The sequence below is a fragment of the Oncorhynchus nerka genome, linkage group LG26, assembly GCF_034236695.1.
Source record: "Oncorhynchus nerka isolate Pitt River linkage group LG26, Oner_Uvic_2.0, whole genome shotgun sequence".
NCBI lineage: Eukaryota > Metazoa > Chordata > Actinopteri > Salmoniformes > Salmonidae > Oncorhynchus > Oncorhynchus nerka.
The window spans coordinates 3,428,544-3,451,566 of NC_088421.1; the positions used below are offsets into that span (position 1 = coordinate 3,428,544).

General features: G+C 45.2%; 2 protein-coding genes across 3 annotated transcripts in view; both read right to left on the reverse strand.

Annotated features, from left to right (window-relative positions):
* Positions 1-235: 235 nt before the first annotated feature.
* Positions 236-9,662, reverse strand: cdipt (CDP-diacylglycerol--inositol 3-phosphatidyltransferase (phosphatidylinositol synthase)). The gene is made up of 6 exons (XM_029635375.2): positions 9,479-9,662; positions 7,943-8,077; positions 5,081-5,234; positions 4,179-4,260; positions 3,021-3,102; positions 236-2,721 (listed from the first exon to the last, which is right to left on the reverse strand). The coding sequence occupies exons 1-6, from the start codon at positions 9,519-9,521 to the stop codon at positions 2,576-2,578; spliced, it is 642 nt and encodes a 213-aa protein (XP_029491235.1). The 5' UTR covers positions 9,522-9,662; the 3' UTR covers positions 236-2,575.
* Positions 9,663-12,915: 3,253 nt separating this feature from the next.
* LOC115110046 (serine/threonine-protein kinase TAO2-like) overlaps positions 12,916-23,023 on the reverse strand; it is a 38,843-nt gene continuing 28,735 nt past the window's right edge. The window contains exons 17-20 of one of the 2 annotated variants that reach the window (XM_065011115.1): positions 17,565-17,804; positions 17,246-17,458; positions 16,705-16,887; positions 12,916-16,541 (exon numbers count right to left, since the gene is read on the reverse strand). In XM_065011115.1, coding sequence (XP_064867187.1) covers positions 15,621-16,541; positions 16,705-16,887; positions 17,246-17,458; positions 17,565-17,804 — 1,557 coding nt within the window. In that variant the 3' untranslated portion in view covers positions 12,916-15,620. Of the gene's footprint in view, positions 16,542-16,704; positions 16,888-17,236; positions 17,459-17,564; positions 17,805-23,023 lie in introns of both variants that reach the window. The other variant, XM_065011114.1, reaches the window with a different exon arrangement.

Sequence of the window (23,023 nt, forward strand, 5' to 3'; positions counted from 1 at the left end):
TCAACGGCCACTGTACAAGGTGGGACCTGTGTGGTCCAGCGGTTGCAGCCTTTGTGCCAGGGTCGGCATGGGTTCGAGTCCGGCCCACTGCCTTTTAGCTCGCCCTCCCCGTTTCCAGCACTTGAAGGTCTCTTGGGCGGAACCAGAGACTGGGATTGGTCCTTTGAAAAAAGGACACTGTACAAGAAGCCATGCACATAATAACTGAAGATACTGGCATAGGAGAGCAAACTGGTTGGTTCAAAGATGTCTTTATTACCTTTTCCATCTATTACCGTTGACAAAGACATTCTGAACAATATCTGCAAGCCGGAGGCACTGCATGGAAATAAAACCTAAAAACATCTTTCTTACACGGACACCCACAATGTATTTGCAGAGGTTATCGTAGATCTTACATGGCTTTGGGTTTTGGTTTTTTTGTGCTCCTCCCTCCCACCTTCGCAATGACCCAAAGTACACAGCACATTCTCCCAAACGTCTTGTTGAACTCAAATGAACTAGAGACCTTTGACGCCACCTGGCTGATAGCAACGTCGCCCCACTCCAAACCTAGTTTCTAATGGTTGACGATAAAACAGATCAGCCACAGTATATATAGTACACACGGTCACACAGTGATGATAGAAAAGCTCGTCGAATAATATTTATAAACAAACACTCAAAACATAATACTCAGGTGGTCTTCACTTGAGCTAAGGAATGTGCCCAATATAGATGAATGCATGTCTGTAAGCAAGTGTCGTGAGTATGTGTGTGGCAAGCGCGTGGGTGTGTGTGTGGCAAGCGCGTGGGTGTGTGTGTCACGTGTCTGCAAAAAAAGGTGCGCACGTGTCTAAGAAAGTGTGTGCATCTTCCCCATCCAATCATCACTGCAACGTAAAAGTCCAACACCACCTCTACAGTCACCACTACCCAGGGGCGCAACTTTAGTTTTAGAAGTGGGGGGACAATTATTATTATATATATTTTTTGATTCTGTCGGATAAACACTCCAAACAGTCTACCCGACCGCTCGGAGGCGTCCCGCATGGTCCTAAAGCACACCATTGCCTCGTTTTATAATCACATTCCAATGATAAAACCTGGGGGGGGACATGTCCCCAGTGAAAGTTGCACCCCTACCATAACCAGTTGGTACAAGTTGCAACTAAGCACTGGTTGAGGGTCAGATATGCTATCCTCCTGATGGTCAAGGTTAAGAGTTGTGGTTGGATAATCTGATCCTAGATCTCTGGCCTGGGCAACTTCTACATTTCACGGTAAGCACCTACACCTGTTGTATTTGGTCCATGTGACAAATAAAATGTCATTGGCTTTGATTACCACAGTCAAATAAAAGAAGAAATAATGAGAACCAAAAAGGTCAAGTAAAAGCTGCAAAGACTCAATTGTCAAGATAACAAGTGAACGGATGGTGAACGACATCTCTAGTGCAACTATTTCAAATCGTTACTGATGATGGAGACAGAGAATAATAAAAACATAGGAATTTAAATATTAATAGGAACATCAATAGTAGTGACGTGGACGTTACCACTTTAAAAAAAAGAATATTTCAAGAAAACACGCATCGCTCAAACCCTTGGTTATGAAGTCTACTAAATAAGGTGTGGTGGAAAGTGATTCGTGTTGGCTAGTTAGCTAGACAATATTAAAGCCTGCAATGATTGGCTCGCATACAAAAATATACCACCACGGTTGACTTTTTAAAGTTTTGACACCAGTTATAATGTCAGGCTTACAACACTATACAAGTAGGCTAGATAACAGAAGGTTTAAGTTGGTACAATCTTCTAACTAAAATAAATAGCCATCATCAGTTTGGTTTTTAAAAAAGGTCCCCTGACTAAGCTTACCTCCATCTTTGCTACATCACACAATAATATTTGTTCTCACACCTTCAACTCTATTCAACAAACAGAGCAACTCTGACTCTGCTTTCTGTCTGTGTCCCAATCCTCTCAAATATCCTCATTTCCTTGCTTAATTTTCTTGTCTCCTTCCCTTCGATATCACTAATGTTTTTTTCCCACCCAATGATTTCATGTCCTTTCCTATCAGTGCTCAAGCGGCGACTAAGAAAAGTGGGTTATTTGAGACTTTTGGGACACAGGGTGCATCTCAATAGTCTAGTGGCTTCCTCTCCTCATCTCCAATCCTTTCTCTCGTCTGATGTGAAATAACTGGATGGGTAAGCAGTATTGACTTGTAGGCATCCACCTTACTGTTTTCACCAATCGCTTGTTTTCAGATCAGTGCAGATGGAAGGAAAGGACACGAGGAAAGGAAGCCACTTTAGACTATTGAGATGCACCCATCTACAGCCTCCTACACCCTCCCTCGCTCTCTCTCGCCCCCTCTTCTTTGCCTTATCCAAACTCGACCTCTAACCCCTAGGCATTCAAGTAGATCCGAGAGGATTGGGTCGGTGCAAAACGTAGGGGGGAAAAAAAGACGGACCTAGCCTATCAGAGGACAAGGTGGATTGGTTCCCAAAGCGTTACACCCATCCTCTCAGATCTACACACTTACCAAGGGATTAAGAGCCCCCCCCTCCCCCTCTCCCCTCCTCTCACTCGGCCTTGCTCCTCTCCCGCTCACGGTCGGACACGTCGATGGCAGCCATGTTCCTGGAGGCAGTGATCAGGTGCAGAACGCTGATGGCAGACTTCAGCACACACACCACGGCACAGACACCAAGCAGCCACTGCAGCCACACTGGAGAAGAGACAAGAAGAAGAAGTCCCGTTGTTTCCACATTGCCCCCTTCCTAATGCGTAGGACCTGCTGTACAGACCAGCTATTTAGCAGAGGATTACTATGCTTCTGTGAGGTGAATATGAGCTGACGTATTTAGACCGAGGCAAGAAGGGAGGGATATTACAGCAGGAGATTGAGAGAGATTTGAAGAGAGGGAGAGAACGGAGAATGGAAGATATATGCAAAGGGAGAGAAAAGAGAGGGGGGAAACGAAGAAAATAAGAGGGGGGGGGGGATCGTAGAGTGAAGAGACTCACCATGGGGTTCCTCAATGTAGTAGGAGACGTAGAGCAGGCAGAAGAAGAGCTCGTTCCCCATACACATGACAAACAGCACCGGCTATGGAAGACAGCAGTTAGATCAGGCTGTTGGCACACGTACGTGTGTGTGTGTGTGAGAGATAGAGAGTGTATGTAATAATTGTGTGTGCATGGGCGCATGCTAACAGTTAAGAGTGTTGGGCCAGTAACTGGTTTGAATCCCCAAGCCGACAAGGTGACAAATCCGTCAATGTCCCCTTGAGCAAGACACTTAAACCTAATTGCTCCTGTAAGTCTCTCTGGATAAGAGTGTCTCCTAAATTACTAAAATGTTAATGTAAAGTGCAAAATTACTTTTTTTTTTGGTGGTGTGTGTGTGTGACCATGTTGGTGTGTGTGTGTGCGAGTGTATGACCATGTTGTGGTGTGTGTGTGTGTATGACCATGTTGTGGTGTGTGTATGACCATGTTGTGGTGTGTGTGTGTATGTATGACCATGTTGTGGTGTGTGTGTGTGTATGTATGACCATGTTGTGGTGTGTGTGTGTGTATGACCATGTTGTGGTGTGTGTGTGTGTATGACCATGTTGTGGTGTGTGTGTGTATGTATGACCATGTTGTGGTGTGTGTGTGTATGTATGACCATGTTGTGGTGTGTGTGTGTATGTATGACCATGTTGTGGTGTGTGTGTGTATGTATGACCATGTTGTGGTGTGTGTGTGTGTATGACCATGTTGTGGTGTGTGTGTGTGTATGACCATGTTGTGGTGTGTGTGTGTATGACCATGTTGTGGTGTGTGTGTGTGTATGACCATGTTGTGGTGTGTGTGTGTGTATGACCATGTTGTGGTGTGTGTGTGTGTATGACCATGTTGTGGTGTGTGTGTGTGTGTATGACCATGTTGTGGTGTGTGTGTGTGTGTGTGTATGACCATGTTGTGGTGTGTGTGTGTGTATGACCATGTTGTGGTGTGTGTGTGTGTATGACCATGTTGTGGTGTGTGTGTGTATGACCATGTTGTGGTGTGTGTGTGTGTATGACCATGTTGTGGTGTGTGTGTGTATGACCATGTTGTGGTGTGTGTGTGTATGACCATGTTGTGGTGTGTGTATGACCATGTTGTGGTGTGTGTGTCTATGACTGGATTTCTTACACGGGAAGTGTAGTAGAGGCGAAGAATGGGGTTTCCAGATAGATCAATGGCCTTGTGGCTGGTGGATCCCTTCATCATTGAGCTGAGACAGAGAGAGTGTAACAGAGAGAGAGCGACAGAAAGAGAGCGACAGAGAAAGAGAGCGACAGAGAAAGAGAGCGAGACAGAGCAAGAGAGCGACAGAGAAAGAGAGCGACAGAGAAAGAGAGCGACAGAGAAAGAGAGCGAGACAGAGCGAGCGACAGAGAAAGAGAGCGACAGAGAAAGAGAGCGACAGAGAAAGAGAGCGAGACAGAGCGAGCGACAGAGAAAGAGAGCGAGAGAGCGACAGAGAGAGAGCGAGACAGAGCGAGGAAAAGCGGGATGGAGAGAGAGAGGGAGCGTGAGAGCCCGAATGAGAGAGATACATAATGAGAGAGAGAGAAAGAATGAGAGAGAGGTTTAACCTTTAATTCAGTACAAGGACATTACACCACCATTTTCATCACCATTACATACGCATGTGATGGCCCTGGGTGTATCTCAGTAGTCTAAAAACAGCCTTTTCTCCATCCACATTGGGGAAAAAAACACACGCTAAAGCAATATTGTGGGTGCCTACTACTGGGAATCAGCGGTCACCTGTCCTTTCCTTTCAAATCAGTCGAAGGAGAGGATTATTGAGATGAACCCGACATCTGTTAGCCACACTGACCTAGATAAATCAGATGGACCAACAAACTATACACACTTGGCTGTGGATGGGGTGAGGAGCCCCAATACAACTCAAAGAAATGGGTGACAAACACCCCCCCCCCCTCCCCACTTAATGGACACAAAACATTAATTGAATCCATGATTATTTGTGTAAATCGTATGTAATGTACAGTTGATGGTTCTCTGAGGCTCTTTAGTTTACGTACCTGTGCAGGTGCAGCCAGTGGCTGGCGATGTCCAGGCTCATGCTGATCTGGAAGAGGAAGGTGTAGGAGGGGTAAAGCAGAGCCAGGTTGACCAGGAGACACATGGTGGCACAGCGGTCTGTCAACATGTCCAGCATCGCACCAAACTTAGTGCCTACAGGACAGGGGAGAGACAGGGAGAGGTTCTTTTTGTATAGCACATCGATTTATACAAAATTATTACCCAAATGTTTTTTTATTTATTTTTTACAAATGATGTGAAAAGGAATTAGAGAATGCTGTGCAGGAACTTTAACCACCGGCTGGCAAAGCTCCAGATAGCTTAGACATTTGCAAACTGTACGACTCAAGTGTCTGGAAAATGTGATGCCATGCAGTGTGTTTTACCAAAGACAGCGAGAACACAATCGCTTCACTCCCAATCAATAGACTCCTAAAGTCATCACGATACAGTATTCAATATGTCTGTCTAGGTTTGGGTGATAGACCTTTAATACTGGAATTTCAAAACACAGACTGATTTTCAATACCGTAAAAATGACACTTTTTTTGTTGTGTGTGTGTGGGGGGGGGGGGGGGACGACGACGACGACTGCGTGCTACACCACTGCTCATTATTGTAAGTATAACTATAATAAATAAATCTAAGATGTGCCAAATAAATGATATCCAACTCAGGGCTCCAGCTATGCATTTGGTTTGCTTACTTTCTAGCTAAGTGGCTAAATGTCAAGACCAATCATCTCGTTTACAGCAGGGACATTCAATCCACTCCTGAATCAAGGTCCCTGTTGCCTAAATGGTTTTGTGTGGAATTATTATTATTATTATATATATATTTTTTAATGGTTTCAATACTGCCCCTTATGTGCACTTCCGGTAATACCGTGTACCTCGGTACAGAAACGATATGACTGTATGAACATCTACACACCGCCCGACCTTATGTCTGTCGGCTGCAGACCACTGGAGGTTCCCACTGGTCACTAAAGACACATATAGGCAAGACTGTGTACCTTCACATTTCCGCTCTGTCTATTGTGACATACCGTCGCTTCTACTACCATTCATACTCCTGTTTCATGCACGTTTCAACCAATCGCCCGATCGTTTTGATTTCCATCCATGCCCTTTAAAAAAAAATATATATATATACATTGTTGATAATTGGATCGACGACAGGCCTATCACCTGCTGCCATTGCCGTGATTACAAACACCTGCAAGTGTCCAATGGAAACCTCCTTGGGACCCGCCGTGTTTGACCTGAAACCCTGATTAAGACAGCTTAGCCGTCAAAATGTTGGGTGGATAAAGTGTGCAGCTTTTCCTTTTCCTATTGGACTTACTCATTACCAGTGTTATGAAACCTTACAGATGCAAACAGCAAGTATTTCAGCCAATACACAACACAGATACATCAGCATCTCAGACAAGGACTTTTAAACCTCCGATTCGGTCATTTGTGCAGCTAATGAGCTCCGGTTCATGAACACGGCACTACTTTATAATAGAAGAGAAACGACAAAGACGAGAGAAACATTCTAGCTGTTATTCTCCAGGGTTGACTGAAAGTCAGACACAGATTTAGACTTGGAACAGCTGTGGGAATGGGGCAGGAACTGTCATACTCCGGCCGAGATGTGGTCCTAACTGTACAAGAGGGCCCCAAGTGACAAGGATCTACCGGACGTGGGCATCAACAGCGCCCACTAGTCCTCCAGGCCCACTCCTCCGGTATGATGGAGCATGTGGCTGACCCGTCTATGTGGAGAGGCTAAGCATTGCTCTGGGGGGTTGATCAGTATGCCGGGCCGTGGGGAGGGTAGCCCTGGTCATCTCCACGGTGTTAGAGGTGATCCTCATAGCCTCGGCGGTGCGTAACTGGATGGATGAGTATCTGAAGCTCGTGCAGATGGATCTGGAGACCGAGCCGCTCCTCCTTGAGGACACCAAGCGTGTGGAGGGTTTAACCAGCTTTAACCTGACCGCGGCGACCTAAGGAACGCCACGCTAAGAGACGACCAGACGTCCTCCCGCCCCCATGGCGCACCAGGTCAGCGGAGCTGCCTTCCACTCCCAGACGCTGATCGAGCGGGCTTGACTGGAGGAGGGCCACAAGACAGTCAGAGCCGGGGGGGGGCGAAGAAGACATCTACCTACAGGATCCACAGGAGCTGATGGGAGTGTCTGGAACCTAAACTCCATATGGATGTTGAATCAACTATGCTTGGTACTTCCTGCTGGGTTCAATATGTGAGAGCAGAATAAGTGGAAGAGTAAATCTGTTGATTTTCAAAGCCGTGATCTGAAGTACTGTCTGTCGCCAATTTTTATCAACAAACAACAACAACGGGGGGGTGGGGGCAAAGAGGTACTTCACCGACATCCAGAACAATATGGACGCTTATACAACCCAACGTGGAACTGTCATACTAAGTTTGTTGCAAAAAAAAAAAAAAGTGTTGCATTGTCTTGTGTCATGGTGACTTTAAAAAAAATATGGACCTAGGGAGGGATTAGCGGCTCGTGCACACGAACAGGCTCGACACACGCGTGCACACACACGATCCATCTTCCCTGTGATGACCCATTTCCACTTTCTGTAATTATTATTATTATTATTATTTATTTTTTCATTGAAACAAATGAAGCGCATCCCGTCCGTATCATTTCATCAGGTAGCCGAATCAGGATTTACCTTTAGTGGACAGCAGCCTTATAACAACACTGTCCCGCTTTTTGATATCAGCACAACGCTCATATCAGTCCGACTCTTGAGACCCAGAGAGTCTGAATAAATCTATCATGGGTTGACTCTATCACAGGGTAAAAACGACATGAATAGTTGTAATGGTGGTACCTTGGTTGAGGGCGCGGGCGGCGTGCCCATCAAAGGCATCCAGGAGGGCACTGAGCAGGTAGAAGAACACAGCTGGTACGGGACAGCATGGCATCAGGTAGAAGGCAAGCAGAGCCAGCACGATGCGGGCATAGCCTAACAGAGAGGATAGGATCAGAGGAGAGGACGAGAGAGGAGGAAAGAAAGGAAAGAGGAAAGGAGGGCCAAGGGTGGGTGGAGGGAGGTGGTGGTGTTAAAAACAGGATTTGGCCAGCCCAATGTGACAACGCATTCGGAGACAGAGACCTTCGCCCCCTCTCTGCGAGAAAAATCTCCAGGCATTCTAGTGAGCTAGATCATCTTAAAGAATTGAGACAGAGAACATTCCCATCCTAAGAGAGTCACGTCAGAAGCCCTATCCCTAACAGGATGGATATGTCGAGGCCCCCCATCCGATTTGGGTTTTGATTATAAGACTTTAAATAGAATATCTGAACTCTTTAAAAATACTTTTTGACTTTGTCTGTCAGGTAAGGCAATAAATAGGCCAATAGTGCAGATCCTTGAATACCTGCTCCAGAGCGCTCAGGAGCTCATGGGGCGAAGGTTCACCTTCCAACAGAACAACATCAGAACAGCACACAGCCAAGAGTGGCTTCGGAACAAGTCTCTGAATGGCCCAGCCAGAGCCCGGACATGAACCCAATCGTTGATGGACATCTCTGGAGAGACCTGAAAATAGCTGTGCAGCGATGCTCCCCATCCAACCTGACAGAGCTTGAGAGGATCTGCAAAGAAGAATGGAGAAACTCCCCAAATAGGTGTACCAAGCTAGTAGTGTCATACCCAAGAAGACCCGAGGCTGTTTATTTTATTTTACCTTTAGGCAAGTCAGTTAAGAACAAATTCTTATTTTCAATGTGGGTTAACTGCCTGTTCAGGGGCAGAACGACAGATTTGTACCTTGTCAGCTCGGGGATTTGAACTTGCAACCTTCCGGTTACTAGTCCAACGCTCTAACCACTAGGCTACCCTGCAGCTGTAACCGCTGCTTCAACAAAGCACTGAGTAAAGGGTCTGAATACTTATGTAAATGTGACATTTCAGTATTTTAATAAATTAGCACAATGTCTAAACTGATTGTGCTTTGTCATTATGGGGTAGTGTGTGTAGATTGATGAGGGGGAAAAACACAATTTAATACATTTTAGAGTAAGGCAGTAACGTAACAAAATGTGGAAAAAGGGTTTGAATAGTTTCCGAATGCACTGTAATAGCCAATTCATGATGGCAAAACCGGCTCAAATCAAAACAGACAGATAACATTATGCTACGATTGACTAGGCTGATACCGTAAACTAAGTCACTTCTGTACATCACGCTGGTCCGTACAATTGACCTTATTTTAGCGCCCAAAAAACGTAATACTTCCAGATCAACTGTAATATATATGTATTATACCTACTGTAGCTAGCTGCTAATTTGCTAACGCAATCTAGCAAAACATTTTAGCCAGTTTTCATTGGATTGGAACCATCCATGTAAATAGAAACTCACCGATCAAATTCGGAACGAAAAGGAAGATGTTTTCCTCGGCCATTGCAGGGGTTTTCGATAGAGGTTATTTTCGACAAACGACAATATTTGTCTAATTCCACTCTTCAATCTTTAGCTACAGTAACCTTCTGACTTCCTCGAATGTAGATTTTTATTTTTGACATAATGCTGTGCGACGTCAGACTTCCGGTGAGACGCACAACTAGGCACCTCCCCTTTAATTGTAAACGTCGACCCAAATGACACCCTATTCCCCTATATAGTGCACTAAATTTAATCAGAGCCCTATAGGTCTTGGTCAAAAGTAGTGTACTAAATAGGGAATAGAGTACCATTTGAGACATCATATAGCCTCAATCATCAAGGACAGGGGACAAGAAATCAAGCTATTTTTGGCTTATGAGGGCACATGCACATCGTATGCATGCATGAGTGTCCTACTTGCTATTACTGTATGAATGATCCATGTACATACGGTAAATGACTGCAAACTCACTTTGCACTGCAAATAACAGCTGGCAATGGCAATGTTCACAGTCAAAATCAGTAAGCCAATGATCACTCTTGGCTATTTCAGGGCCTTAAAGGATTCTTGTAAATCTCTACAAAGTGTGACCGTACAACCTTGGCCCAGAATAGGATTTGATCTGTCAGTGGCCTGTACAATTGTGCCTGAAATCATTACTGTACTAGTTGTAAAAACGGAACGGATCTGGATGACCTCTACTAACCACTATGTACTGACTCAGGGACGTGTGAAGGACCACAAGGATGTCCGGTAAGAACAGAGCCAAAGGATGTCAGGGAAAAGAGGTTTTATTGTCACCAAAACACACTCCCGGTGTAGTGGAGGGCATACACCCACTATTTTTCAGTGGGCATTGCGTATATTTACTTCTTAATCCCCACTGTAGTGTAGTGGATGTATAGGGCGTATCAATTAATAGGGTTGATGGAACAGATCGGAATGTTTAGCTTAAAATTTGATGAACTAGAATTTCTTTACATTTTAGGCGCAGTAATGTACACACGGAAGTAGACCTGCCCGTGAATGTTCCAAAATGAGCTTGCGGAAAACATCGTTCTAAATTAAAGATGCAAGATGCTAGGATAAAGGCTAGGATAAAGCACTGGACCTGGAAATGACTACCATGTGGGAAAGAAATTGTCACCGTAGCATACAATTAATTAAACCAGTAAAATATTAACTATCTGCACAATAAGGACTGTAGTATGAGAGAATGGCATCAGACTGAACAGCCCCTGTGTAGCCATAGCATTATCGGTGGGTTACAAACATTTAGCAGGAAATGCTAACAAATATACTGAACAAAACTATAAATGCATACATTTCAAAGATTTTACTGAGTTACAGTTCATATAAGGAAATCGGTGAATTGAATTAAATAAATTAGGCCTTAATCTATGGATTTCATGACTGGGCAGGGGTGCAGCCATGGATGGGCATAAGCCCACCCACTGGGGAGCCAGGCCCAGCCAATCAGAATTTGTTTTTCCCAACAAAAGTGCTTTATTATAGCCCACTCTCAGATGATCCCACACGTGAATTAGCCAGATGTGTAGGTCCTGGGCTGGCGTGGTTGTGAGGCCTGTTGGACGTACTGCCAAAATTCCTTAAAACGATGTTGGCAGTTTATCGTAGAGAGATTAACATGAAATTCTCTGGCAACAGCTCTGGTGGACATTCCTACAGTCAGCATGCCAATTGCATGCTCCCTCAAAACTTGAGATATCTGTGGCATTGTGTTGTGGCAAAACTGCACATTTTAAAGTGACCTTTTCTTGTCCCCAGTACAAGGTACACCTGTGTAATGATCACCGTTTAATCATATTCTTCACATACCACACTTCTTAGGTGGATGCAGTGGGGGATTTAGGTATAGACGACATGAGCAGTCACCCAGGACGGCATCTTGCTGGCGGCGGCACCCCAAAAAAAATCGTAATGGTGACATTTGCACGATCGGTTTTCTATCGCTCATTTGCACCACACGGCAATGATATGTCACTGTGTGGGACTGTGGGTAAATTAACCTTGTCGGAGAGGGCGCCCCGTTTCTAGTTTGTGAGCTCGGCAGGCTACTGCCTGGGAAGGTCTCCCACTTCGAAGTACGAGATGGGGAGGGGGGTGGGGGTTGGTTGACCTCAGGTCTCCACACTGGAAGCCTGAGATAGATTCTTGCGCTCCCCCTATCAAATAGCACACCTCTAACTTTCTACAGTACTAAGGCAATTAGTAAAAAATCAATCACACGACAAAATTCTACCAAATAAACCACAATTCATTCATAATACTGTGAATATCTAGTTTCACAGACATAAAATTATATTTTTTAATGGTTTGTGTAAAATTGTTAAGAATAATATAAAACCAGTCTGCACACCAAGGTGAATTGGTTTAGTCTTGACTCTTGGTTGACGGTGTTGGGGGGATGGGTAATGTAGTCTTGACTCTTGGTTGAGTGTTGGGGGGATGGGTAATGTAGTCTTGACTCTTGGTTGACAGTGTTGGGGGGGATGGGTAATGCAGTCTTGACTCTTGGTTGACAGTGTTGGGGGGATGGGTAATGTAGTCTTGACTCTTGGTTGACAGTGTTGGGGGGGATGGGTAATGTAGTCTTGACTCTTGGTTGACAGTGTTGGGGGGGGATGGGTAATGTATTGATGCCCGAGCGCCAAATCAACACTTATTTGTTTCTATTGGTATTTGTCGCCTCTTTTTGATATTTATGAGTCTTATTTTTGTACATATTTGTATATTTATATAGTTTTAAATGCTATGATTATTTATTTGTGTTCTAAATGTTTGAATAAAAATTAGTTTGTGCAAAATGCTTTTTATTTTGTGGCGGGTCAGCGGGGCTGAAGGGGGTTTGCCCAGGGAGCCATACAAGCTAGAACCGTCACTGGGTGGATGGATTATCTTGGCAAAGGAGAAATGCTCAAATTTGTGCATAAAATGAGAGAAATACGATTTTTTTTGTGTGCATCTGGAACATTTCTGGGATCTTTTATTTCAGCTCATGAAACATGGGACCAACACTTTACATTTGCATTTTTGTTCAGTGTAATTAGCCTAGCACGCAGAGGCACATAAATGAGTACAAACATCAATCCCTGCAAACAAACTCCACTATCAACTCTCAAATATCTCATAGGAGTGCTGATCTAGGTTCAGTTATGCCATTTAGATCATGATGTATAAAATGACAGGGAGGACTTGATTCGAGATCAGCACTCCTATGGGCCCTGGAGTGGTTTTCCCCAAGTCAATTTCCTTTTAAAGGATACACAAAATGTCATCTTTACCTTACATCTTTCAAGGTTATTTACACCAACTAATATAGTCTGTGGGCGTTCCTTTGAACGGATACACATTCCAACCAAGTCCGTACAAATGAAGACAGCATCAAAAGTCATTTTTTCCTTTTTTTATTTTTCAAAATTATTTTTGTGTTTCTGTACAACAAATTCTGTAGCAGACCTCCGCTCCACTTTGCATTGAACCTGAACGTAACTTGGCTCTCTCTCTCTGTGTACAACAGTTCTATATCCCAGCACACAAATCCATTCCTCCTCTTTCTATCAGATTCTCACTCATCCATCATCACCGTTGCCCTGCCCCACCAATTGAGGTGTATCTCAATAGTCTTTTGAGTCCCCTCCTCATCTCTCCTTCGTTTGAATGATGTGAAAGGACAGGTTATTAAAGTGAATTTCCAAAACACATCCACCAAAGTCCTTTCACCTGTGCTGTTTTCTATATGCCGGCTAAGGGGGATGAAACAAGGAAAAATAACTACTTTTGACTATTGAGACCCACCCCCCTCTAAGCGTACATCGGCACTACATGTGGGCAGCGACATCACACACTCTGTCCCGCCGGCGCTGTCTCCATGCCCTAGTCTAAAAATCACAGCCTCTGGAAATGAATCTAGCATGTTCCGTCGTGAATGTGTAAACTGAAGTAAACCACCCCAGACGTGTCTTGAGGTAACTTAAAGAGGTTAGAGTATTGAAATGCACCACTGGAGACCCAATGTTTTCCCACCCCACCATTTTGTTGTAATGTTGGTGCTGTTCAGATTTGGCAGTGTGAGTTTAGGAGCCAAAGGTAGATGATTCTCTACACAAGAGATCCTGGGCTCGGTTAGAATACTTTAAAATAGCTCATTCCTTTCTACTACTTGACTACGGATGAGTGGGGAAGGTGAAAGCATAAAAAACGGCGACACTTCGCTTCAATCCAAATCCTGTTCTATCCAGAAATATCTTCCAGAAAGGAAGGCGGAAGGAAGGAAAGGAAGGACACAATGACATTCACACCAAGCTATTGAAAAATGTATGCACTTGCTTGTTCTTGGCTGTTATATATGTATCTATTTTTAAAGACCAAAAACAAATTCGGAGTATTTTTGGTGGGGTGTAGTAGTGTATAGGATGAGTACTGTAGTGTACAATCAACAAGATTGGCTGGTCCGTGTCAACATGAACCACAAGAAGAGAGGTACAATATGGCACAAAACGTGCTGGAGTAGAGGCTGACTTTAGTCTAGAATTCAATATATTCACACACACACACACACACTAAAAACATGAACGTCCCGTCCACATTTAATACTGGCTCTATAACACCACCACCTTTCGTGGTAATGCACTGCCCAGTAGACTCCGACCCTGAGACCATAGAGGGAATGCTTGGGGAAAGGAAGTCGTTTTTCTCCTTTTTAAAAAATAATAAAAACAATTGCATTCTTTCCATAGCGCTCCATAACAGTAACATTGCTCTTACTCCCCACCTAGTGGTCAAAATTGGCAATTAAAACTTTTTTTTTAAACATTTAAAAAATAAAAAATTAGTGTACAACAAACATTACAACTGCTCTAGTAGTAATAATAATAATAATAGCAACCATATCTATTTTCCCTCAAAACTATTTTCCAATTTCTATTCACATGGCAAAATGATCATTATTATTACTCTACCAGCGTTTCAGAGTGCTTTTATGTACACTAAGTACAATGTCGGACAAAGGTGTTGGACAGTGAACAATCTTCAATTTTACTGTCAAAACGTCGGACAGGTATTATATACTTGAATTAATACAATGCTTTCTGTACAGCACTTTCATGCATTGAACTGTAATAACTGCTTTATGCACATATACTTCTACACACCTACCAGGCTGTGAGTCCAGGAATGGGTCAAGCGTGAAAAAACTAAGCGAGCATTGAGCTCTGTACACACACACCCGCTTTCATAATGTTCACAGGGAAATTATTGCTCGGCAGTGGCAGAGTTGTGTTGGGTCAGCCGAGCCACCGGATGGCAGTGTTACATCTGTCATACATTTGAAAATCCTATTACCAAAAAAACAACTGTTTCTGTAGTTGCCTCTCGTGGTTCAGCTCCTTGCTCCGCCACAAAATGGACAGTATACGACCCATCATTACCTAGTATGCTTCGCGTGTTAGTTTCTGCGTTATTTACATAGTTTACATTGTATTTTAAAGCACCCTCTTTCGAACAGTTTTATCTCCACATCCATTCATTTCTCTCAGTTTGATGTCAGCAGAGAAACCCATTGCTGTTAAAACTCCCCTTTAAAAACATCGCTTTCCTCCCACTTGTATCTCTCCCGTCTGTGCAGACATTGTTATACTCTCAGGTGTCTGTCTAATCTAAAGCAGCTAGTCTGCTCAACTGACCCCTACTGGTGGCCAGCCCTGTCTGACCTTACTGTTAATGGCCGGCCCCCTCCCTCATCTAAACCCTTCTCCTGAATTTGTGAGAGAGATGACCTCATCCAACAATAAAAATCACCTTGAACAATAGGAATGGTGGACCTGCTTTGGCTCCGCCCTTTGTGGTGGTAAACCTGTTTTAGCACCACCCCCTCCATGAACAAACACTCTGGTAGAAAGAAGTGAGATCAGGGACATTCAACCCCCCCCCCCCCCCCACTTACTGCATGGAATATCTCAAACGACACCCTATTCCTCATATGAGAGGGTTAGAGTATTGTTTCAGAGGCAACCTCAGAGAAAGGGCAGGCTTGGTTTGTTCTCTCACCCCGCCCCTTTAAGACTGAGGGGTGGAGCCTATCGTTGCCCTTCCCCTTTAAGAGTAGGAGAGGTGGGAGCCGTTGGAGATGTGTGAGGTGACCGAGGTGCTCCGGCTCAGAACCCCCTCGCCCCCCCCTGCCCCGCCTGGCCCCCCTGAGGCCGTCCTCCTCAGGGGCTGGGGGCTGTTCCTCAGGGCCATCAAGCTGGGGCCCCTGGCAACCAGACCCCCGTATCCCCCTCCCTGGGAAGACGAGGAGGAGGAAGAGGAGGGCGGCGAGGAGGAGTAGAGGGAGATAGGTGGTGGGGGAGGCGGAGGTGGCAGGAGAGCCAGGGACTGGGCTGAGGCGTGTTGGGAGAGGTGGTGGTGATGAACTCCTCCCCCGTGGTGATGGTGTTGGTGTCCTCCTCCACCACCCCCCCACTCTCTCTCCCTCTCGCGGTCCTCGCGCTCGCGGCTCTCTCGGTACAGGTGTGGCGTGCTCTGGTGGTGGTGGTGGTAGTGCTGGGGGAGGTAGTGTTGCTGCTGCTGCTGCTGGTGATGGTGGTGGGAGGACGAGGAAGAGGAGGAAGATGAGGAGTTGGAGGAGTGGCCTCTACCACTCATGTTCATCTCACTATCCCTCCCCAGGCCGTGAGACAAAGTGATCGACTCGGCACGGCTGAAACCTCCTCCACCGCTGCAGCTGTTCTGGCTACGCCACGAAGGGGGCGCCACAGAGTTCTGCACGCCGTGGCTCCAGTGGCTCCCAGAGCGAGGAACAGGGCGGGAGGGCCAGCCCCCGGGGCCAGAGGAGGGGCTGGGATTGGGGTAGCCCTGGTTGAAGGCCTCGGCGGGGATGCCCGTCAGAGCCATGTTGCTGAAGCCAAGACGCATGCTCTCCGAGTCAAATGCCTCGATTTCCCGTGCCTGGCGCTCCAGTAGAGTACGGATACGCTCTGAACGCTCGTTCTGCAGAGACAGCATCTCTTCCTCAATCTAAGAGAGAGCGCGAGAGCGAGAAGGGGAGAGAAAAATAATATTTTAAGTGGCCTATCCTTTTTGGTGTCGTCTATATTGTACATATTATCTTGCGCACACACACACACACACACACTCCCTTCAGACACCCCTCCGCTCCATCTCTCCGTGTCGCTCTCACCCTCTGTTCCAGCAGGGCCCTGCGGATGGACACCCTTTGCTCCAGGTCCTTGGCTTCTCTCTCGTGCTGGGAGTCTGTGTGGATCTTGATCTTGCTCTGGTAAGCGTTCAGCAGCTCCAACTCCTGCTGCAGCTGCATCCGCAGCACCTGGTATTCTGCTTCCTGGGTCTCGTCCAATCGCAGCTAGAGGGGGAAGGGGGGCGCTGGACGTCAGTAGAGCACACCCTGGTCTAATGGACGGTTTGTGGATGTCCACCACTCAAAATGTGGGATTTGTAGTCCTAATTTGTAATTTTAGTAGTTCTAGAGTTTAGCATGGACGTAGTAGGTGTTTGTTGAACTGAAGTTTGTTGGTATACATTTTTGGTGTGGCTGGTTTAATATGTAGATGTATAGTTGATGTGTAGTGGGTGTGATCTGCAGTATGTGCGTGTCTGTGTGGGTTATGTCTCTTTGCGTGTGTGTAGTTGTTTTGTAGTACTGCGTCGTTGTAGTTGTCAGGTGTATGAGAGGTGCACGGTAGGGTCCTTGCCTTACTCACAGCCTGTGTGGACAGCATGTCGTTGATGGAGTGGTCGTATTGCTCGGCCAGGATGGCCAGTTTCCTGGTCTGCTCCTCCTTCAGCCTCTTGAGCACCGCCTTGTGGTCGGCCTTGGGAGTGCTCTCCAACAGATGGTTCCTCAGGGCCTTGTACTGACGCGTCTGGATCTTACACGTGTCCTGGAACTGACGCTTGATCTGGAGCTCCTTGGACTGGGAGAGGGAGAAAGGAGAGTGAGGGAAGGAGGGGAGAAAGGAGAGTGAGGGAAGGAGGAAAGGAAGGCGAGAGAGGGGGAAGGAAGGTGAGAGGGAGCCTTACCTTGAGGCTCTTGGGCTGCTGGCGGACCTCCACGGTGTGTTTCTGCCGGAGTTCCTGCTCCCTCCGCTTGTTGTACTCCATCTGGTTGGTGAGCTCAGTCTGGTGCTGCGTGCGGATCAGGTCGGCCCGCGTACGCTGCACCGCCCCCAGCTGACGGAACTCCAGCTCCTGGGTGGACTCGTGGTGCCTCAGCAGCATGGCACACTCCAGGTCCCTCTGGGTCTGCTTCTTGTTCAGGTCCTGGAGGGAGGAGAGAAAGGAGAGAGCCCACAGAGAGAGTTGGGGAAAGGGAAAGAAACATGTATAGGAAAAAAGATGGAGAGGGAGTGAGAGAGGGTAGGAAACGTGTCAACCAAGTGATCACAATAAAATTAAGTAGCTTTTGTGTGTGTGTATGTATGAATATATACACACACCAGATGGGATAGTGTATCGCCGCAGAAGGCTGTGGTAGCCATGCTGGTTAAGTGTGCCTTGAATTCTAAATAAATCATTGACAGCGTCACTAGCAAAGCACCCCACCCCATTACAACCTCCTCCTCCATGCTTCACGGTGGGAACCACAAATGCGTAGATCTGTTCACCTAATTTGCGTCTCAAAGACAGGGCCGTTGGAACCAAAAATCTCAAAAACCTTTTTCACTGGTCTAATGCCCATTGCTCGTGTTTCTTGGCCCAAGCAAGTCTCTTCTTCTTATTGGTGTCCTTTAGTAGTGGTTTCTTTGCAACAATACAACCATGAAGGCCTGATTCACGCAGCCTCCTCTGAACAGTTGATGTTGAGATGTGTCCATTACTTGAACTCTGTGAAAGCATTTATTTGGGCTGCAATCTGAGGTGCATATAACTCTAATGAACTTATCCTCTTCCCTTCCTGTGGCGGTCCTCAAGAGAGGCAGTTTCATCATAGCGCTTGTTGGTTTATGCGAATGCACTTGAAGAAACTTAAGGTTCTTGAAATGTTATGTATTGACTGACCTTCATATCTTAAAGTAATAATGGACTGTCATTTCTCTTTGCTTATTTGAGCTGTTCTTGCCATAAAATGGACTTGGTCTTTTACTTTAATAGGGCGATTTCCTGTATACCACCCTGACCTTGTCACAACAATGGATTGGCTCAAATGCATTAAGGAAAGAAATTCTACAAATATACTTTTAACAAGGGACACCTGTTAACTGAAATGCATTCCAGGTGACTACCTCATGAAGCTGGTTGAGAGAATGCCAAGAGTGTGCAAAGCTGTCAAGGCAAAGTGTGGCTATTTGAAGAATCTCAAATAGAAAATATATTTTGTTTAACACTTTGTTACTACATGATTTCATATGTGTTATTTCATAGTTTTGATGTCTTCACCATTATTTTACAATGTAGAAAATAGTGAAAATAAAGAAAAACCCTGGAATGAGTAGGTGTGTCCAAACTTTTGACTGGTACTGTGTGTGTGATGTATGTATGTATGTATAACTTTAGTCCGTCCCCTCGCCCATACCCGGGCTCGAACCAGGGACCCTCTGCACACAACAACTGACACCCACGAAGCATCGTTACCCATCGCTCCACAAAAGCCGTGGCCCTTGCAGAGCAAGGGGAACCACTACTTCAAGGTCTCAAAGCGAGTGACGTCACCGATTAAAACACTATTAGCGCGCACCACCGCTAACTAGCTAGCCATTTCACATCGGTTACATATGTATGTATGTACGTACAGTGGGGAGAACAAGTATTTGATAACCTGCAAAATCGGCAGTGTTTCCTACTTACAAAGCATGTAACGGTCTGTAATTTGTATCATAGGTACACTTCAACTGTGAGAGACAGAATCTAAAACAAAAATCCAGAAAATCACATTGTATGATTTTTAAGTCATTAATTTGCATTTTATTGCATAAGTATTTGATACATCAGAAAAGCAGAACTTAATATTCGGTACAGAAACCTTTGTTTGCAATTACAGAGATCATACGTTTCCTGTAGTTCTTGACCAGGTTTGCACACACTGCAGCAGGGATTTTGGCCCACTCCTCCATACAGACCTTCTTCAGACCCTTCAGGTTTCGGGGCTGTCGCTGGGCAATACGGACTTTCAGCTCCCTCCAAAGATTTTCTATTGGGTTCAGGTCTGGAGACTGGCTAGGCCACTCCAGGACCTTGAGATGCTTTTTACGGAGCCACTCCTTAGGTGCCCTGGCTGTGTGTTTCGGGTCGTTGTCATGCTGGAAGACCTAGCCACGACCCATCTTCAATGCTCTTACTGAGGGAAGGACGTTGTTGGCCAAGATCTCGCGATACGTGGCCCCATCCATCCACCCCTCAATACGGTGCAGTCGTCCTGTCCCCTTTGCAGAAAAGCATCCCCAAAGAATGATGTTTCCATCTCCATGCTTCACGGTTGGGATGGTGTTCTTGGGGTTGTACTCATCCTTCTTCCTCCAAACACGGCGAGTGGAGTTTACACCAAAAAGCTTTATTTTTTGTCTCATCAGACCACATGACCTTCTCCCATTCCTCCTCTGGATCATTCAGATTGTCATTGGCAAACTTCAGACGGGCCTGGACATGCGCTGGCTTGAGCAGGGGGACCTTGCGTGCCCTGCGGGATTTTAATCCATGACGGCGTAGTGTGTTAGTAATGGTTTTCTTTGAGACTGTGGTCCGAGCTCTCTTCAGGTCATTGACCAGGTCCTGCCGTGTAGTACTAGGCTGATCCCTCACCTTCCTCATGATCGTTAATGCCCCATGAGGTGAGATCTTGCATGGAGCCCCAGACCGAGGGTGATTGACCGTCATCTTGAACTTCTTCCATTTTCTAATAATTGCATCAACAGTTGTTGCCTTCTCACCAAGCTGCTTGCCTATTGTCCTGTAGCCCATTCCAGCCTTGTGCAGGTTTACACTTTTATCCCTGATGTCCTTACACAGCTCTCTGGTCTTGGCAATTGTGGAGAGGTTGGAGTCTGTTTGATTGAGTGTGTGGACAGGTGTCTTTTATACAGGTAACAAGTTCAAACGTGCAGTTAATACAGGTAATGAGTGGAGAACAAGAGGGCTTCTTCAAGAAAAACTAACAGGTCTGTGTGAGCCGGAATTCTTACTGATTGGTAGGTGATTAAATACTTATGTCATGCAATAAAATGCAAATGAATTACTTAAAAATAATGTGATTTTCTGGATTTTTGTTTTAGATTCCATCTCTCACAGTTGAAGTGTACCTATGATAAAAATTACAGACCTCCACATGCTTTTTAAGTAGGAAAACCTGCAAAATCGTCAGTGTATCAAATACTTGTTCTCCCCACTGTATGTATGCATGCATATGCATGCATGTAGAGAATTGCCTTGACAGTTGAGACATGGATTGTGTATGTGTGCCATTCAGAAGGTGAATTGGGGGGTGGAATGTCTTGAGCCAATAAGTATTTAACCCCTTTGTTATGGTAAGCCTAAACAAGCTCAGGGGAAAAAACAGAAAAAAACCAGGTGCTTATTAAAACAAGTCACATGGACTCACTCTGTGTGCAATAAGTGTTTAACATGATTTTTTAAATAACTACCTCATCTCTGTAAGGTCCGTCAGTCGAGCAGTGAATTTCAAACACAGATTCAACCACAAAGACCAGAGAGGTTTTCTAATGCCTCGCAAAAGGGCCTCTATTAGTAGATGGTGTGACGACCCTCCCAGTCTGTCTGCTATATTCTCCTCCTTTGCTCTTGTTTTCCTTAATAGGATGTCGTCGGTGGAAGGAGCTGGGAGGGTCGTCAGCGGAATGGGACACCTGGGCCCGGGTGTGTCCCGGGATAAATTCACCTGTCCCCCATACATGGAGGAGACTCTCTCCACACAGACACACTTGGATTTTGGTAGTGGTATTTTTGTGGCCGTTTTGCTACCTTTCAACACCCCTCATTATCACATCTATGGACGCAGCCACTCACACCATTGTTAATTGTATATAGGTCACTTCAGTTAATAAATATATATTGGTTTTGTTCCTCATCTCCTTTTTTGGTACGTGCTTTGGGCCGGTTCGTGACATGTCGGGGCTCGTCCGGGATCATAAGGTTGGTTCCTAGACATCCTGATAGGTAAGTATTTTGTTGCATTATGGATGGGTTAATGCTTATTTGAATGTGCTTCGTTTGGTATTCACGGCACAAGTGTTTAGTATAGTGCCTTTAGATACGCATCAGTGATTTTGGTTGTCCGGTGACATCATCAAACAAGTGCGTTGCCTGGTAGAGTATGCCAGTGGGCTTAATACTAGCGTCGTTGGGGCTTACTGGTATGTGTATTGTGTTTGGGGGGGAAAAACGTGGAGTTAATGTTTGGAAACGCCGTAGATGCTTTGTTTGCATCTTTTGTTACAGCTTTTTGAGTTGTAATGTTTGGTACCCAGTGCTGGTTGCCTTTGTTTGTTTGATAAACTTGCCACTGCGGTGGATAGTTGGTTGTGTTCTGCGTTGGAGAGAGTATCATTGGTTAGTTTCCAGGCTGGAAACCCTTGCTCTACTCGCTGTTGGGACATTGGTCTGAGGTGAGTACAAACTGCTATGTACCTCAGTGGGAGATTTGGGTAGGGTAGTGTCTTTGGAACCCGGAGCCACTCCAATACCTTGACTTTGTTGTCCTTAACTTCTTATGGCTGTGAGGCAGTATTGTGTGGCTTAAATGAATAAGTTGCCCAAAGTAAACGGCCTACTCCTCAGTCTCAGCTAATATATGTATATTATTATTAATATTGGAAAGAAAACACTAAAGTTTCTAAAACTGTTTGAATGATGTCTGAGTATAACAGAACTCATGACAAGCAAAATCCTGAGGAGAAATCAAAAAAGGAAGTGAGAAATCTGAGCTTTGTATGTATTCACCAATGAAATCCCCTTGAGATATGTTGTACTGCCTAGAAGTTCCACTAGATGTCAACCATCAATAGAAATTATAATGAGACTTCTATGGTGTTGTGGGGGTGAATGATAGCAGAATCAGTCAGGTGTCTGGCAGTCAGCCATTTTCTGATCATGCTTATTCCTCATGGTAGTCACTTGAGTTCCATGGCTCATGAAGACTAGAAGGAATAGTCCGGTTGGAACTTTATTGAAGGTACATGTTAAAAACATACTAATGATTGATTCTGTACATAGTTTGAAATGTTTCTTCGACCTGTATATAACCTTTTGAAGATTTTTGTCCGATGTAACGATGACCAGAATGAGCGTTTGGATATGTATACCAAACGCGCTAACAAAAGAAGGTATTTGGACATAAATTAGACATTTTCGAACAAAACAAACATTTATTGTAGACCTGGGATTCCTGGAGTGCTTTCTGATGTAGATCAAAGGAAAGTAATATTTATCATGTCATTTCTTGTTTATGTTGACGTCAACATGGCGGCTATTGTGACAAATGTTTCTGAGCGCCATCTCAGATTATTGCATGGCTGGCTTTTCCGTAAAGG

What these genes read in the sequence shown, in the direction of transcription:
- cdipt (XM_029635375.2), bottom strand. Translation starts at nt 9,521, where the DNA reads ATGGCCGAGGAAAACATCTTCCTTTTCGTTCCGAATTTGATCG. An exon ending in TTTCGTTCCGAATTTGATCG is followed by an intron (nt 8,078 to 9,478) that starts GTGAGTTTCTAT and finishes CCTCTCTGTTAG; the next exon opens with GCTATGCCCGCATCGTGCTG. An exon ending in CACTGGCTGCACCTGCACAG is followed by an intron (nt 4,261 to 5,080) that starts GTACGTAAACTA and finishes TCTCTGTCTCAG; the next exon opens with CTCAATGATGAAGGGATCCA.